This window comes from Neurospora tetraspora (genome assembly GCF_033439725.1).
Source record: "Neurospora tetraspora strain CBS 560.94 chromosome Unknown B0H65scaffold_5, whole genome shotgun sequence".
Lineage (NCBI taxonomy): Eukaryota > Fungi > Ascomycota > Sordariomycetes > Sordariales > Sordariaceae > Neurospora > Neurospora tetraspora.
Genome location: NW_026944387.1, coordinates 3378480 through 3395681, shown reverse-complemented (window position 1 = coordinate 3395681; position 17202 = coordinate 3378480). Strand labels below are relative to the sequence as shown.

The 17202-nt window shown below is 53.0% G+C and overlaps 7 protein-coding genes across 7 annotated transcripts; 4 read left to right on the top strand and 3 right to left on the bottom strand.

Moving 5' to 3' along the window:
* Positions 1–1974: 1974 nt before the first annotated feature.
* Positions 1975–2926, bottom strand: B0H65DRAFT_238993 (RXT2-like protein). The gene is made up of 3 exons (XM_062822291.1): positions 2604–2926; positions 2395–2516; positions 1975–2295 (listed from the first exon to the last, which is right to left on the bottom strand). Exons 1-3 carry the CDS (start codon positions 2677–2679, stop codon positions 2086–2088), a joined length of 408 nt encoding a protein of 135 aa, XP_062680854.1. The 5' UTR covers positions 2680–2926; the 3' UTR covers positions 1975–2085.
* A 566-nt stretch (positions 2927–3492) lies between these two features.
* B0H65DRAFT_550237 (Alpha/Beta hydrolase protein) lies at positions 3493–5535 on the bottom strand (the record flags this gene model as incomplete). Its single annotated transcript, XM_062829714.1, has 1 exon — positions 3493–5535. One exon carries the CDS (start codon positions 5533–5535, stop codon positions 3493–3495), a length of 2043 nt encoding a protein of 680 aa, XP_062680853.1.
* A 1802-nt stretch (positions 5536–7337) lies between these two features.
* Positions 7338–8581, bottom strand: B0H65DRAFT_559159 (S-adenosyl-L-methionine-dependent methyltransferase; the record flags this gene model as incomplete). Its single annotated transcript, XM_062830121.1, has 2 exons — positions 8488–8581; positions 7338–8264 (listed from the first exon to the last, which is right to left on the bottom strand). The coding sequence occupies exons 1-2, from the start codon at positions 8530–8532 to the stop codon at positions 7338–7340; spliced, it is 972 nt and encodes a 323-aa protein (XP_062680852.1). The 5' UTR covers positions 8533–8581.
* Positions 8582–9148: 567 nt separating this feature from the next.
* Positions 9149–10239, top strand: B0H65DRAFT_238874 (3,4-dihydroxy-2-butanone 4-phosphate synthase). The gene is made up of 2 exons (XM_062822290.1): positions 9149–9312; positions 9379–10239. Exons 1-2 carry the CDS (start codon positions 9240–9242, stop codon positions 10014–10016), a joined length of 711 nt encoding a protein of 236 aa, XP_062680851.1. The 5' UTR covers positions 9149–9239; the 3' UTR covers positions 10017–10239.
* B0H65DRAFT_576874 (uncharacterized protein) lies at positions 10240–10910 on the top strand (the record flags this gene model as incomplete). Its single annotated transcript, XM_062830672.1, has 2 exons — positions 10240–10689; positions 10752–10910. Exons 1-2 carry the CDS (start codon positions 10462–10464, stop codon positions 10908–10910), a joined length of 387 nt encoding a protein of 128 aa, XP_062680850.1. The 5' UTR covers positions 10240–10461.
* A 1923-nt stretch (positions 10911–12833) lies between these two features.
* On the top strand, positions 12834–14192 carry B0H65DRAFT_510030 (Formamidopyrimidine-DNA glycosylase N-terminal domain-containing protein; the record flags this gene model as incomplete). The annotated part of the gene is made up of 3 exons (XM_062828364.1): positions 12834–12852; positions 12907–13081; positions 13139–14192. 3 exons carry the CDS (start codon positions 12834–12836, stop codon positions 14190–14192), a joined length of 1248 nt encoding a protein of 415 aa, XP_062680849.1.
* A 1713-nt stretch (positions 14193–15905) lies between these two features.
* B0H65DRAFT_576866 (glycoside hydrolase) lies at positions 15906–17169 on the top strand (the record flags this gene model as incomplete). The annotated part of the gene is made up of 4 exons (XM_062830671.1): positions 15906–16468; positions 16545–16653; positions 16784–17020; positions 17142–17169. The coding sequence occupies exons 1-4, from the start codon at positions 16114–16116 to the stop codon at positions 17167–17169; spliced, it is 729 nt and encodes a 242-aa protein (XP_062680848.1). The 5' UTR covers positions 15906–16113.
* Positions 17170–17202: the final 33 nt, after the last annotated feature.

Below are 17202 nucleotides of genomic sequence, written 5' to 3'. Positions count from 1 at the left end.
TTGAGGGTGTTATTGATTCATAATGCCCACAGGGTTCCGGTTGATGAGCAGTTGTAAGTTTATTTCAATGACAATCTGATCATCTGGACCTTGTTCGGTCCGTCTCCGTCTCGTTGAGCTTAAAACAAATGTCCATGCCACGCCACGCAACGCGAGCGATCTATCAATCTGTCAAGTGCCATCCGATGTTAAAGCTGACGTCACCACAGGTGCGATTCGTGAATCCCGAATGCCTCTAGGGATCATCACCAATGTACACTATTGATTGATGCTATCTGACTATGAGCAAAAACCTACTATGCTAACAATTATAAAGCGTCGTCCCGTTATGATAAGGAGGACAGACACGCTGAATTGCTGCTATACCAGCTCTCCAAGGAGCGCATCCTTAGGTAGACATCCATCCCATTGATGCCCCCTTCCTCTTCGCCAGTTGCGCCAAACTCCCAGACCCGACCCAGCATCACCATGACTCCGTTTATTTCTTCTTAAGCCAATCCACCCATCCAGCCATGTTACACCAGACATACATCATCATGAAAAAGTCCATTCAGGACCGCCTGCCGTATATACAGTCAACAAGTCATAGAAACAAGAATTATACGCAGGGAAATAAGACGAAAGGGACACAAAAGCTAGAAAAGCTAACGAGGGAGGTTTGCAGTTGGTTTTTGCTTACTTCCGGTTCCTCGTCTTCTTCTGCGTCACAGCCGTCTCCTCCTCCACCTCATCCTCTCCCTTCTTCAGGTCTTCTGTCAAACCCCACTCTTCTTTGTCGTACCAGTCCTCGCCGTCCGACATGTCGCGGTTGGGCCCGCTGTGCGCCTCGGCCCTGGCCCACGAGAGCACCGTTTGTCGGTACCGGTCCGCCTTGCGCAGACCCTCGTATAGCTTGCGGGTGCCGCGGCAGACTTCTTCCTGCTTCTGAACGTACAGCTGGAGCAGGCGGCGGACGTCTTCGGCTTCTTGCTCGGGGAGACCGAAGTCGCGGTCTGGATGGGAAGTTCGTGGGGCCAGGAAGATGGGATGGATGTAAGGTTCGTCGAGGAATTCCTGTAGTGCCGCTACTGATGCCACGCTGCTGAGCGCAGCATTACGTTGAGCATTAGGCTTGGCTCGCAAATCCTCTGCACCATGGACGAGCTGCTCCTCTTGAGGTTCTTGGTCTGGTTGTTGTTGCTCGAGCTCGTGCCCCGATTGAACTGGGTTCGTCTCTGGCTCGGCACCTGAGACCGCTGGTTGATGTTCCGCCGCCTCCTTGGCAGTTTCACCGTTGGGCGCATTTGCCATTTCCACGTCTTCGGATACCGTCGTTGCTGGTTCTGTCTGCCCATCCACCGGTGTCTGTGCCGGTTGATCTGCGGTCGTACTTTCGTCTACGCTTTGTATGGTCGTCTCCGTGGTCACGGCCTCCGGCTGCGCTTGCTCGGGATCCTTGCTTGTCTCGCCGTTGGGTTGCGGACCCTCCGCCTTGGAATCAGTGGATGCTGACTCGACTGGTTGTGTGGGCTCGGTCATCTCAACATCTTCATCTGTTGCCTTCTCTCCGTTGACCTTTGGCGCGCTGTCCTCCTCGGCTCCCTCTTTCTCGTCTGGGTTTGCGTCGGCATCAGGAAGGTGTTCGTCGTCAGGGACTGAATCCGGAAGCGCCTTTTCCCCCTTGTCACCATTTGTCTGACCAGACTCCTTCGGTTCCGAGGCGGATGCCTCATTTTCGTTGCCATCGACAGGCCCATTCTCGATCGCCTTGGTATTGTTGCCAGCTGACACGGCGTCAGCAGCATTCGGGATCCAATTGCTGACCCATTTGATGAAGCTCGAGGTATCCTCAAAGAGATCGTGGTCGTTCGATTCAATCATCATGCCGCACGGCGCCCACGAGTTGTCGCCGACGAATTTGGTGAGCAGCGGTTTGACCTTCCACAAGGCAACATTCTCTCTTCGGCTGAGGGCGGCGGCCTGGTTTACTAGTTCGGTCAAGGCTTTCGATTTGAATGGTCGCGATAGTGTCGGGTGATTCGGTAGGTCGGTGACGGATGTAAGGGGCGCGAGAAGTTCTGTCGAGATTGATGTTAGCACGTCGACTCACATCGACGAGCACAGCACATATTGTGTCCACTCACGTTCTAACAGGATCGAAGCGTATGGGTTCTCCTCCATGGTAGCGCTGATTGCTTCCTGGACGCGCTCTTCGTTATCGTCACTATCGATATCGTAGCCGTCCTCGTCGATGAGAGGCGGGTTCTGGTTGATGATGGCGCGCTGATAGCCCGCATGTTCGGCGACCTGGTAGCACTCACAGAAGAATCAGTCTTGGTGCGTCCCCTTCATTTGTTCTTGCTGGTTCCCCAACGTAGCCTGACACCTTGTACATGCGCGTAGGGTTTCACACACCTCCTTGTAGGCGGCCGGTCCATTCGAGTTTGCAAGACGGCCCTGTTTGACAAATCGTGCGCGTTTCTTAAGCTTGTAGCCTCGGTTCGTGTTGTGGTCGATTGACGAGTCGGAGTCGGATTCTGTTGAGGGTGGATGGTGGACACGGTTAGTCACGGAGCGCGAACTTGGGAATACCACGGTGTAAGGACAGAGCGAATTGAGCTTACCATAAGCTTTCCTTTTGAGGGTCTTCCTTATGGACACAATGGTGTCCATGATCATGGCTTGCTGTTGCGTCGACATGGTGTGCGGCGGCGGGCGCAGCGTTGCGCGATCGACCGGGAACAGAGTGCGACGGTATTGTGGAAGAGCAGAGAAATAGCCCTGTAGAGCGGGGGTGCTGGTAGTAGCTTGATCTTTGGGAGCTGGTGAATATTATCGAGTATTACTTGCCCAGATCATCCGCGATCAAATCGGAGACTGTGGCCGTGGTGGTTGTCGAGGTCTGGAGGAGAGGACACAAGTCGAAGAATGGCCGGGAAGTGGAATGCGAATGGCTGTGAATCGTGAACCAAGAACCCTGCTCGTTCAGTGTGCTTCAGTGCTTGGGTTCCGCCAATGCGGAAAGCGGGGAGCAGCGGCACAAATTCCACGGCAGGCTTGAAATTGTTACGTAATGTTACTATGGCGATAGCTCCGTGTCAAGGTGCATATCCAGCCCGTTATCAACCCACTTCCACCATCACCAAACAGAAAAAGGAGAATGTAAACAAAGACACCTAGGAAGTCGTCCACCATCTACACGCGAACTCTTCTTGTCAGAACCCATCGATGCTTAACAAGCGAATAAAAAATCACGAGCCGGAGCTGTCTACCAAGACTATCACCGCCCATCCCGCCCATTCGATGTTTTCAACCTTTAGACCAGTTGCACCAACTCGCCAAACACACCATAAGTATCAAGAACTCAGGATTCGCATAACATATACTCGTTATCATTACTGATACTCATTAACCATACTAACATCCAGTACCATTAAACACTCTCTAAAGAGCACGTTCATTAGGAGATTAGGAGACCGACTACCTCCAGACGAACAACAGCAGTACAGCACCCTACTCAAACCACATCGCAGCCGCTCTACCCAAAAGACTCCTCTTAGTCTTAGACTCCTCCGCGACCGTCTGACTCCTAGCCGTCACCGGACTCCAATCCTTCCGCTCCTTATACCACACCCCATTAATCACCACCCCCTCGCCCTTCAAAATCGCCATGACCTGTTCCTGGGTACAAGTCGCTCCAAGATTCCTTAGAAAGCACTTGGCCGTCACCTCCTTAGGCGGCTTAAGCATCTTATCAGCCTTCTTCGGTCCCTGAGTCGCAAAGTCGTCCCTCAGGTTCACCCTAGCACCGTTGCTGACCGCGCGGTTACCGCCGATAATACGCTCAAACACCCGGAACGCCGTCTCAGGCTGGTAAGCAGGCACGTAATGCCCCGCCTGATAAATCCTGCTGAAGCTGAGGTTGCCGAACTGTCTCACCACGCCGCCGACGACTTCCCCCCTGCCGTTAGTCTGAATATTCGCATACCCAGCCTGCGGGAACTTGGTAGGGTAAGGGCTCTTGGGATCCAGATCTTTCATGGCGTCGGCAATCGCCAGAGACGCTGCTTCGCCGCCCATCCAGTTGCAGATGTAATCGCGGTCGCCATACACCAGACCGATGCGCACGCCCCTCTGCAAAAGCGAAGCCAGCTTGCCGATCAACCCGCCGCGGGCTCTATCCCCGGTTTGGAAAAACGCCTGGTAGACGACGGGAGAGACGTCCGTGTAGTTGACCACGGACCCGATCTGTTCCTGCACGCGCCGCGAGTTGAGGTACTCGAGGTAGTGGTAATCGGGAAACGCGTCGGGACCGGTGTGCGCAATGTCGTAGGCGTTGGCGCCGGTGGCAGCGAGCACGGAGCCGAGGAGCTGCTGGCAGGTTAAGGAAGCGTAGGCGCAGACTTGGTTGACGGTTTCGTCGGCGCCTTGGTCTAAGGGGTCGAGAGCGGCTTGGGCTTGGCGGCAGGCGAGGAGCAGGTCTTTGCAGCCTGTTTCGGGCGCGTTGAAGCCCGAGGTGATGGCGTCGGCCGTGGCTTGGTCGATCAGCTTGATGCCGTACGTGTTGTTGATGGCCATCTCGACGTAGCGCGAGCCTTGGACGAGATCGTCGATGCAGCCGTTCATGATGCCGAGTGAGGAGAGCTTGATTTCGCGGTTACCACCGCCACCGCCCTTGGAGGGACGGGACTGGATGCTGGTGTTGGCGTCATCCTGTCGTCTGGAAAGAGGCATCGCGCGCTTTTGGAGCTTGTCGTTCTCCTTCTGCCAGGTGTCCGCAAAGACAGGCCCGTAGTGTCCGCCATAGCTTTCCGTAAAGAGGTTGACGCCCAACGGGCTGTTCTTGTCGGGGACGTACTCGGGGAAGGTGCTCAGGAACCCCTGGAGCAGGTGATAGACAGCCATGGCGGCATTCTGAGTCGTGTTGGCGGTGTTTTGGATGTTGCTTGAGGAAAAGGTGCCGTTGAGGAAGAGACTAGGAGGCAGGCCGTCAGGCAAGTGCATGTCGGGCGACGACATGCCCGTCGTCAAGTCCAGAGAGCCATTGGTGGGAGTATCGTATGAGAAACCGACTTGGTTGGGCTGGTCAACAAAGAGCATGTTGGAGGCTCTGTCCCAGCCCCATTCTCTGGCGGCCGTCTCCAAGCGGTTGGCGCCCTTCTCGACGACCTGGCAAGGGCCGTTCTCAGCGAAGAGGCCAAACATGGAGCTCGCACCGGGGCCGCCGTTGAGCATCATTGTCAGCGCAGAGGTTGGCTCGCGGGCACCGACAAACCAAAAGAAGAGGTGTGTTGGATGCTCGCCGGGGACGGTGACCCAGCCGGTGTACTGCTTCTGGCGTTTGAAAGCAGTCGTACAGACATCCTTAGGTTCTTTATACGAGATCTTGATGTTCGTATTGGAGGGTGAGGTGACCGTTTTCAGGCCGACAGCCTGATATGGTGGGAATTGTGCCTCACTTAGGGGGGCAAGAGCGGCAAGTGTTGAGAGAGTGAGCAGATGTGACAGTGATGGCGAGGCTCCGTTGCCATTCTTCGTACTGAATGGCGACCACATGTTGTCGACGGTACTGGATGTACCGGAGTCGAAGGGTGTGTTAGGATTAATGCGACAACTGTTGCATGCCTTGAGTGCACGATAGACTGAAGCAGGTATTGGGATAGAGATGGTGAGTTTTCCAACCTTCTTTCCAAGAAAGATCGAGAATCTGGAAAAGAGGACGGGAGAACAGATGCGATGAAGGCGGGTAATGAGAAGGGAAGATTATGGATTAGAGGGCGGCTTGGTTGCACCTTATATAAAAGTAAACATTAGGGGATATGAATAGGCGAACCTGAATAAGAAACCGTCCGATCTCATCACTAGTTCACGAGGCAGTTGCGCTGTTCGAGACTTCAGATGGCCCAGACCTCGAGTGAGCTGAATGAAGTGAAGTAAAGTCAGATGGAAAGAGGGCTTTTAGTGCGGTGCACTGTAACTATCGCGGCCAGTGAACACCGCCTACAAATACCAAAGCTTGGAGGTTTAGTTAGCAGCGAATAGGGGGCCGCAAACGGCCACTTACACAGGGCCGTAGAGGACGCTACTGCACGAACGTTACTGGATCTGGGTCTGAATAAGGTGCATGAATAACCCTGACCGTTGGGACTTCGACGACTTGGGACTGGATGAGACAAACCGCATAATTTAGCCTGATATGGCCCGTGCACCAGCCAAGTTGGTTCTCTCTCTTGTGTTAGTTGTGTCCCCACCTTCCTCTTTCTCTCGCTTGTGTTTTCTTCCTGTCAACAACAACACATCAGCCACTTCCTCGTAACATCTTTCTTGCCTTCTGATTCCGCGTTTCTAGAAGTGGTGGCCTTTGTGGTCAACGTGATCCATCTGATACGATGAGGCCCGGTGGAAATTGCTCCCGCTTTGACCATTTCACAGCATGGGTTGAGATGTCGGATACAGAGAATATCTGCGGCATCGGCATTTGTTTTCTGGTCCGGGTACCTGAACACTACCACATCGACACGGGACGGACCCAAAGATTTCCAGAGTTAACAATGGCAATTGTTGCGTCCCAGCTCTGACGTACGGTGCCGCGATGCCGACGTGTGTGCGGGCGAGGATTGACCGCAAAGGAGGGGGGGTCACTACACACAAAAACTGGCCACCAACCACCTTAATTGTCTTCTCGGCAGACTCCTCTCGTCAATATTTCCTGAAGCTATCGATCGATATGCGTCTCTCAAGCGGCTAATTCTGACCGCGAGGTGCACGATATGATGTCTCGCAAGAACTCCCAAGACTGTGGTATCGGCAAGAACGCCACCATCTGCAAGGAACAGGGCCCCCTGGAAAGTGTTTAGTTCCAAGCCATGCGTGCAGTGCGGCTGAGAAAAGGCGACTGGCGAAGCGCAACAACTGAACCTCAAACATACGAGCAGCTTTCTCACGATATGTATCTGTCTCTTTCTGATTGCTCAAGTGAGTGACAACTGATGTGATCACGTACATCGGCGTGCCCCTTGCGGTACTGGGTGTCTTGCCGATCTTGTACAACACGGCTGTCACTCTCGCTGCTCGATCCAAGATCAAGCGCATGCTGCGGTACAGCCGACTGACTGGACTGACTGGATGTGCTTGAGGGGACGCTTTCGATGGATTTGCAGGAGTGTTAGGTTGTGGAGGGTTGTGCGGTTGGGTTGAGGAGGGTTGTGCGGTTGGGTTGAGGGGAGGACAACCTTCGAGACCATCTTACCCCTTGATATCCACGCCACATCATGTACCTGCTCCCCCCTTCACATAATCAGCTTCATATACTACAGGACCTATACACATAAACGTACAACAACGTCTTATTACAATGCTTACGCATCCTCACTAGCCAACCTCTGCACCCCCAAAAAGTAATTCCCAACCTTCTCGCTCCCGGGAACCTCCTTCCACCCAAGCCCGGGCACATACACAACGCCCATCGCCCTCGGCCTGCCCCAAAACCTCCTCTTCTCCTCCGTCTCCTCAAAGTATCCCCTCAGCTCATACTCATTAATGTACTTGTTCCAATCATGCGTCCCCTTGGGCACGATCCCCAGCACATCCTCAGCCATGAAATTCGTCGTAAACCAACTCGTCCAAGTCCGCGCAATCGTGCTCATGACCAACCACCCGCCCGGCTTCACGAACTGGGCGACGTGGTCGAGGAACAGAGCAGGGTGGTCGACGTGCTCGATTACTTCGAAGCAAGAGACCACGTCGAATTTCTTTTCCACGGCTTCGGGCTTGAGTGTAGGGAGCGACTCGATCGTCGAGGAGAGGTACGTCAACTTGGGCGACAGACTGGGGTCTTTCTTGGCGTGGGAGCGGGCGATGGCCAGCACGCCCGGGGACGGGTCAATGGCGAGCACGGAGGAGGTGGTGGGCAGGCGGGCGGCCGACTCGGCGAAGATGCCGCCGCCGCAGCCGATGTCGAGGTAGCGCAGTTCTTGGACGTTCTCGGTGTTGGATGTGTTGGCGGCATCGGGTGAGGGAGGGAGGTCGGAGTCCTCGGTTAGGACGGTGAAGGAGGAGGTGGGCGAGGAGGAGCGGCAGGTCTGGATGAAGTCGTGTCGCAGAGGGTTCATGAGGTGGAGGGCGCGCGAGGAACCGTGGGGGTCCCACCAGGTGGCGGCGAGGGCGTTGAAGTGGGAGATTTCATCGGGGTTGACGGAGGAGGAGGAGGAGGGGCTGGAGCTATTATGGTTGGAGTGCCATCGTTGTGTTGTTGCTGATGGTGATGCTGTAGTGGGCGCAGAGCACTGTGGTGTTGATGCTAGGCGCGCAATTGACTGGGCTTTCCGGGCGCGCCGGGCGATTGTTAGCGCCAATTGGCGGAGTGGTGATGATGGCAGCATATTGATGTGCTTTGAAGCTGTTCGTAAGCTTGTTCAAGCTTCTATATGGGTTTGTTGGAAAGCCGGTGATGTACTGCGTAAATGTTTTGGGTAGGACAAGCTCCCGCAATTGGTCGCAAGTCGGCACCTTGGATGGCCGATCGTCAGCAGGGATCAGAGCACCCGACCGCATTGGGCGATAAGGCAAGCATTATCGATAAGCTGATAAGAATATTTCCCCGGTTCATAAATTCGCCATGTGATTCAGCGAACTTCCTTGTTGACTTTGTCTTTGCCGCTGCAGGGACTGCCGTTGCCCTTGGTCCGCAGGTCCGTTGAGGTTCTCGTCACAACTCTGAGTATCTGAGTTTCAGCCTGTATCAGCCCATATGGCGTCCTTTCCAAGTCTCGACCGGACAGTTTCGAGAGTTGACAAGGAGGTTTGTAAGCCGCCGGTCAGCTTTTCTAAGCCTTATGAATCCGAGTGATCCGGTTTATTTAATGAAGTAGCATCTGCTTGATCTTTGAATGTCTCTTCAACCCAATTCTGGTAAACCGTCGAAGTCAACCCCAAAGCCGTGCTCTTCCCGGCGACTGCTCCGCTTACCAACATTTGGGGCCCCGTACCGAGCCAAATCCACATTGACAACCCGCCCGACCGCAGCGACCGCCCTAAATAAGTCGCAATCGCCAATTGCCCCTCACTCAGCTGAATGACTTGTTGAGGTCCCGTCCAAGCCAATTGCCCAATTGCCATCCAAGTTGCCCCCCTCCCCATCCGCCGAAAGAAACCGCATTGCAGCAGCCACCGACACCCTTCTGGATACATAACAACACCAGGGCGCATTATCACCAAGTCACCTCGACCGGTTACTCATACACCACCACACACAAAACACAATGGCTTCCCAACAAGAATCCCGAATGGACTCGTCAGCATTTGACAGCATCCCCGACACCGTCGAGGCATTCCGTACGTTTTGTGTCTCTCCAACCCTCCCTCCCACTTTACTCTTCTCTAACACCTCATGTGTCCCAGGCAACGGCGAATTCGTCGTAGTCCTCGACGACCCCGGCCGCGAAAACGAAGCCGACCTCATCATCGCCGCCGAATCCGTCACCGCGCAACAAATGGCCTTCATGGTGCGCTACTCGTCGGGCTTGATCTGCGCGCCCATCCTGCCCCAGCGCACGCTCGACCTCGACCTCCCGCAAATGGTTTCTGCAAACGAGGACGCGCGGGGGACCGCCTACACCATCAGCGTCGACGCCGCCGACCCGTCCGTCACGACGGGCATCAGCGCGCACGACCGCGCGCTTGTCTGCCGCGTGCTGGCGGACGAGAAGACTAGACCCGAAGATTTGCGGAGACCGGGACATGTCTTTCCCTTGAGGGCCAGACCCGGTGGCGTGAGGCAGAGACGGGGTCATACGGAGGCGGCGATCGATTTGTGTAGACTGGCGGGCAAGAAGCCGGCGGCGGTGATCAGTGAGTTGGTGGATGATGGACGGGAGGTGGAGGGCCAGGCGGTCAGGGAGGAGCCGGGCATGATGAGGGGGGAGCAGTGCGTGGCGTTTGCGAGGAAGTGGGGGTTGAAGGTTTGCACGATTGAGGATATGGTCAAGTATCTGGAGGAGAAGGAGGGGAAGTTGGGGGAGGTTAATGGCTCGTCGTGAGTGATGGGGAAGCGGTTGGTTGTTACACGGTTGATCGGATGGGTTGGACAGACTACCATAAAAGGGATTTGGTTATACTGAATAAGGATCAAAAAGATGGGAATTTTACCCCGAGTTGAGGGTCGTGTTTACAGGCGGGAAACGGTTTACATAGAGCTACATTTGGTTCACACGGCACATTACGGTACATTCGCCACGTTCATGTCACGTTGTAAATACAGCATACCTCCTCTCATTGTTCTTGTTTGCTGGCTATGTTTTGCAAGATCTCGGGCTGTACTACGCATATAGAGTCGGGACAACGGATATTTCGGCTTGTGTGATGGTCATATCGAGTTCATCGTGTTGGTGACGGGCCGAATTTCCATGAGTCGTGTGGTCTTTTGAAAGAGATGAGAGAACGGCGCTTGACAAGACAGTTGCTCGAGCAGTGAACCCGCAGAGCATGTCTCCATCTGCGTCTCCCGTCGGCGGTAGTGCCCTTATTCACTTATTGAGAAGTCATGACTCGCAACCGGGAGCATGGGAAACCAAGTCCAAGACCTCGGGAACGGAAAAACGAGAGCGATGGGCCCGGACAACGTCAATGACGCAATCATACCACGAATGGCAACAGAACACTCCTGTCATGTTCGAAAATTTCAGACACAATGGGCACAGCATTCACAAGTACGTCAGTTGGAGAACACAAAAGTACGCAAATGCAATATCCTTTCAATTTTGACTATCTTCAAGCGGTATCCAACTCGCCAGGTCGCAATTGGCACCATGGCTGTCTACGATGTGACCAGAGTCACGATTCCAGAGAACCAAGTTGGTTCAATGGCCTACGATGTCGAGAACTACAGCTTGGCAATGACTTACCTGACGCTGCTCGATGGGATATCATGGTGATAGTACCACGCAAAGGTTCCTATGTCCAGCATGTTAGCTTGGGATCATTGACGTGAACTCAAAAACAATGACTTGTTCAAGAGGCGACTCAGTTCGGGTGCCGTGTCATCGGCGTTTTTCATCAAAGGGATAAAGCCGAAGCAATATCCTATGTAGACCGTCGTGATAAATTTTATTCATCATTGTAGCCATCTTGAACAAGAAAAGAAGAGAAAATGCTGGCTTACCATTATGAGCAGCGAGACAAAGCTGACGATGCGTTCCCAGTATTGAACCAAGGCAGACTGACTTTGTGACCGTTAGCATGCTGCAAGGCAGAGTGGCCAAGTAACAGGATGCAATGGTGCAAAGATCAGACATGACAGGTGTCATCGTCGCAAAAGCTCTGACATATGCTTGTCTTTGTGTTGTCGGATCATCATGGAAGGATATGGGCAGGAAAGCTCAGTGCCGAAGCAAAGAGACATAGGCACATACCAATAAGCCCATGCATCGGGAAAAAATGTGCTGCGAACTATGGTCTGGGTGATCGTTAGTCAATGTTCAACTGAAAAACTGCAAAAGACTTGATCATGAAGAGAGTTTTCAGAGTTGCATGAATGGTATAAAAAAAAAAGGTTGTCTGCATGGGGAATCCCCGATAAGACTCGTCATCTAAAGGGATCATCATGGAATGGTGTGCTGTGATGTGAGAGGAAAGTAGCTTACCAAAACTGTTACGGAACAAGAGCAAGTACTGGTACCCAGCCCAACTGTACTCTGATGAATCGCATTAGTCAACGCTCATGGTTTGCTGATGTGCTTCAAAAAGCGTTGATATTGGATGCTGATCAGTGGACTAGGTTTTCTAGGCCTGTCGCAAAAATGGCATATCGTGCTCATGTGAAAAAATCGGAGCCCAGTGCCGTTTCATCATAGAAGCGTGTCGGAGAGGACAGCAAATGAACCAACTCACAATTGGTTGCGGCACCACTACTGAGTATGGCGGAAGGAAGTCTAGACATCTGAACCAGGAAGTCAGCACATGGTCGACAACCAAAGTTTGTGATCACATCAAGAGGGATGAAGTGCTTTCAATCAGAAACAGCCATTTTATGTTTTCATTGGGTATCAATCGGTAATTCCAACTTGCAAAAGCAAAGTTGATCATCAGGAAAGCGAGCGGGAAAATAGTGTGAGAACCAACCTTTTGATGTCATGACCGGGAGGGAGAGAAAGACACGATCAATGGGTAACTCCAAGGACCAGTACTAACGCGGTCGACCGCAAGATCATGTCTCTCTCTCCCCTCCCCTTCCCCCAATCCTATGCTCTAAAGCCCATGATGAGCGTGATGTTCAAGAATCACTAGAAACACTTCGCGATGGTTAGCCAGACAGTCCAAGATAGATTGAATGATGTGCGACGCGAGTAGGCAAATACGTTGTCATTCAGACTGACGTACATATCTAGTTGCATTTCCCGTAGGATCAAAGACTCTAGTTTGCGGTTTATGGTTGTGTCATCAGGACAAAGGGGGGGGATGTGATTGTGCAGTGTGCTTGCGCTTGGAAGAAACCTGGAACTTACCAAAATTGGATTGGGCGATGCTCGGTGATGATGGAAGTTGAAAGTGGGAAGCGGCAGAAAAAGTTGAGGCGCGCGAGGTTTTGAAGCTGCAACCGTTGTGGGGCCGCTGGGAAAAATTTCGGCTGCAAGTTTGGGTGGGGTAGTCCAATTGGCGGCAGGCTGACAAGCAAGGGCTCGATAACGATAATGAAGTGAATGCACTCTGTGCCGTCACGTGGTACCGTTGCTTATTCGCGTGGGGCAAGTTCCAGCTGCTCCACGTTTGCTTCTCGTCTACCGCGTCTCCTCCAATGAGGTCATCATCAACTTCAAAGAACAACAATCACCAAAGTCAAACTAAACAAAACACAAGAGATGCCTGAAATTGCGGAGAGTACGTTTATGAGTCTTTGGCGTCTGACATGCTGTGAAACTGACTGTTAGATAGTTGCGCGCGCTGTCCACTTTCTGCGCCTGCATTTTGTAGGCAAGGTCATCAAGGATGCAGAAGCCATCGATGACGCCAATGTATTTGGCAAGGTCGGGACAGATGGGCCCGAGATGGCGGCCGGCTTGATTGGCAAAAAGATCATATCAGCAGGAACCCAAGGCAAATATTTCTGGTCAGTTGCCGTAGAGACGCGTTGTTTGCCTTCCAGTTCCAACTGACCGATGTCCAGGATGGAAATGAGCAAGCCTCCCCATCTTGTAATGCACTTTGGAATGACCGGTTGGATCCATATAAAGGGCGAGAGGTCTGCATACACCAACTACTACAAGAAGATGAAACCGGATGAACTCGACAAATGGCCGCCCAAGTATTGGAAGTTCAAGATCGAGACAGAAGATGGTGATGAGATGGCCTTCACAGATCCACGACGCTTTGGTCGTGTCCGTACAGTCGACTGCCCCGGAAAGGACATCAGGAAACACTCACCGCTTGTGGAGAACGGCCCAGATCCGGTGGTTGACCTCGATGTTTTTACCGAGGATTACTTGCGGGAGAAGATGAAGTCACGCCGTGTGCCCATCAAGGCTCTTCTGCTTGATCAGGCTGTTATTAGTGGCATTGGAAATTGGGTTGCTGATGAAGTCTTGTATCACGCAAAGCTTCACCCGGAACAGTACTGTAACGACTTTAGCGATGCTGAGATCAAGCAGCTTTACGAGTCCATCAGATATGTGTGTCAGACGGCTGTCGATAAGCTTGGGGATTCGGATCAGTTTCCAGACGACTGGCTCTTCAACTATCGCTGGGGTAAAGGTTCCAAGAATGCGCACAGTCACACTCCCAACGGTGACAAGCTGGCCTTTCTTACTGTCGGCGGGCGTACAAGTTGCTATGCACCCGCAAGGCAGAAGAAAACTGGCCAAATTGTGTCGGGCGTGAAGGAAGAACCCCTTGAGTCGGCTGAAGAGAAGGACTCCCCGAAGAAGGCGTCGAGAACGAAGGTGGCCAAATCAAAAGACAAAAGCGAGGAGCTAGAAGCCAACGGGTCAAAGGTGAAGACAGAAAAGGCCGCGCCAAGGAAGAGGAAGATCAAAACAGAAGAAGACGAAGAGGTGACATGTACGCCAAACAAGGCACAGCCGCATCCCTCAAAGAAGTCTACGCGCTCACGGTACTTTGAAGATCCCAAAAATCCGAAAGGGGGCGCAGAGGCAACAGAGGAGGCCAAGGCTGACACCTCGGGAAGAAGACGCTCGGGCAGGTTGCAAAGTAAAGCAGCTTGACCTTCATACGCTGTTCTGCTTCTCTCAAGTTTCTCACTTATCTTGGAATCAGATTCTGAACTCCCAACATGGGGATAGCTGAATTCTCTAGACCCCTGTCCTCGAGACTGGCTAAAGACGTGGGTGGTCTGGCTAATACATCTCAGACAGATGATTGCCCCCCATCCTGGAGCTGATTCGCCCGGCAATTCCAATGCAGCGGCAGCCCGTGGTGGCAGTTGCAAATCTTCCGAGCTGCCTTCCATTCCCACCCGGGCATCTAGGCTATGTCATTTATCCATAGTCGGAAGAAGAAACAGCATCATGGGCACATTGCCGCGCTTAGCTGTCATAGCTCTGGTGGCGTCGCCGGTCTCTTGCAACATCAATAGAACTGGGCGTGTGGTTTGCGCCTGGTCAAGAAGAGAAGATTCATCTTTCCCGGTCAACACGATCTTGGCTTGCGATAGCCTCAAGATCTCTATTATGACGACCCACACCTTTCTAACTTTACCTCCCTTGAGCTACCATCTGATGGTGCTCTGTGGCCTTTGGCATGGTTCTTCTAGCTTTCTTTCCGTGTTTCTTTTCTGCCTGTCATAGGTTATTCTCTTTTTGTGTATCCCAATCTTACCTGCGTAGGGATGAAATGTCCTGCTCGTTGTAGTTTTACCTGAAGAAGGCAAACATGCGGTTCAGGCTGTTCGCTTCACGGGATAGCTTTCCGGGTTGACCAGTGGGAGCTGTACCATGTAAGCTACATAAGTATCATGGTGTTTGGGGGTCACTGTTCCCGAACACGGCCAATGTACGGGTCGATATCTAGGCCCTGTCGCCTCATGCAAGCTATCTCCTCTTCTCTGCGGTCCCTGTTCGTTCTGTGACTGGACAGGGCTTGAACGTCCATCCCAAGCCTTGTCCGAGTTGAGGCGGCAAAGTTGATACTCGCCGTCGATTCTGTTGCCCTAGCTGTCGGCTTATCTTCTTCATGCCGCTGCGTCCCTACGAGCCGTCCCTACCTGCCGACATTCGGCCCTTCACTGCCGTGAGAGTATGGGGTCCCCATGGGCATTCTTCGCGAGCGTTTAAGCGAAAGTCTGGGGAAGCATCTGAAGGCGACATGAAGCGATCTTCAATGACAGCCCGTTTCGCCTACGCATGGTGTATGGATGTTCGCTAGCGGTTCCGCCGGAGAGCCCCAGATCATAACGTATGCTGACGACTATAAGACTATGTCTCGGGGAAGAAGCACAGCTGATCGGAGCTTACATCTCCGTTGCTTTATGATGGCTCGAACTGGACGGTTCATGCAGAGCCTCCCATATGTTCCAGAGGGCAAGCTAGAGGTCGCGCTGACTTTGGATCTGCGGAACCACTTACAGTTACTACCACGATCCCAAAACAATCTACCAGGTAGAGGCCCTTCGCTGTCAACAGCTCAGTTCAAACTTCCTTCAGATGTATCCGCATCCTATGACCATCCAGGAAGATACCGCGGCAGACAGCAACACAATACACGCTCATGATCGACCAGGCTGCGCGGAAGCAACACCCGAAACTCCTGAAATTTCTCTGCCCCTTTCAATGCCACCTCTGATCTGCTGCCAGGACCTCTTTCTCCTACATGACAGATTCTCGTGGACATGCTCTCGGCATTCAGGCCCAGAGTCCCGAAATAGCGCATGTGGGAGCGAGGAAATGTCCATGGAACAAGTTCCTTGAAGTTGCCAGGACCGGAGCATTTACGGAACGCTGAGAAACAGACTCTCCGCCACGGGTCAACAGCACATCAAGATACGAGTGATACAAGAATCCAAAAAGCCATGAGACCATCCATATAAAATCCACCCACCTCCATTTGGAAAATAACTTGTGGGATCATCCTTCTCTCTCGCCCATCGCCAATCTCTCTCCCATTCGGGAGTTCGTACCGTTCATCACCATGTTTTCCCAGCTCGCCGCCCTCGCGGCCTTCGCCGGCTCCATTGCCGCCCAACAAGTCGGCAAAGAGACGACCGAGACGCATCCCAAGATGACATGGCAAAAGTGCACCGCCAGCGGCTCGTGCAGCAACGTGAACGGCGAGGTCACCATCGACGCCAACTGGCGCTGGGTGCACGACAAGAACGGCTACACCAACTGCTACACCGGCAATACCTGGAACACGACGATTTGCAAGGACGGCAAGTCGTGTGCGTCCAACTGTGCTGTCGATGGCGCTTCTTACGCGTCGACGTATGATGCTTCGACTAGCGGGAATGCTTTGACGTTGAAGTTTGTGCAGAAGGGGGATTACTGTGAGTAGTTGCCTTCTATCGCAATCCTGCCAACGAAGATATGTTACTGACGATGTATGTACCATGTGAATACCAGCCACCAACATTGGTTCTCGTCTGTACATGATGGCCAGCGCCGCCAAGTATCAGATGTACACTCTGCTTGGTAACGAGTTCACCTTTGACGTGGACGTCTCAAAGCTTGGGTAAGCTCACCCAGATCTCCTTAGTATCGACAAGGCCATCGTCAACAACAACAACAACAACAACAACAACAACAACAACAACAACAACAACAAAGAGCAGAGATCAGATGCTGACTGACCACCATGACAGCTGCGGTCTCAACGGTGCCCTGTACTTCGTCGCCATGGACGAAGACGGCGGTTTATCCAAGTACTCCGGCAACAAAGCCGGCGCCAAATACGGCACCGGCTACTGCGACGCCCAATGCCCGCGTGACTTGAAGTTCATCAACGGCGAGGCCAACGTAGGCGACTGGAAGGAGTCCACCAACGACCCCAACGCCGGCGTGGGCAAGTACGGCTCTTGCTGCACCGAGATGGATATCTGGTTCGTGTTACCTACCTACCTTACCCACCCCGTTCCCCATCCCCATCCCTCTCCCTCTCTCCCACCATCAGCATCACACACAGGTAGAGGTAACTAACACCCACCCACCCACCCTTGCAAGGGAAGCAAATAGTGCATTCCCTACTTGACCATGGGGAGAAAAAAGAAGAAAGGAAGGAAGC

Excerpts from the sequence above, each read along its gene's own strand:
- B0H65DRAFT_238993 (XM_062822291.1), bottom strand. The coding sequence starts at position 2,679 with ATGTCGACGCAACAGCAAGCCATGATCATGGACACCATTGTGTCCATA. Across the intron at positions 2,517-2,603 it reads CCTCAAAAGGAAAGCTTATG|AATCCGACTCCGACTCGTCA; the intron begins GTAAGCTCAATT and ends CACCCTCAACAG. Across the intron at positions 2,296-2,394 it reads GACCGGCCGCCTACAAGGAG|TGCTACCAGGTCGCCGAACA; the intron begins GTGTGTGAAACC and ends TTCTTCTGTGAG.
- B0H65DRAFT_238874 (XM_062822290.1), top strand. The coding sequence starts at position 9,240 with ATGGCTTCCCAACAAGAATCCCGAATGGACTCGTCAGCATTTGACAGC. Across the intron at positions 9,313-9,378 it reads CGACACCGTCGAGGCATTCC|GCAACGGCGAATTCGTCGTA; the intron begins GTACGTTTTGTG and ends CATGTGTCCCAG.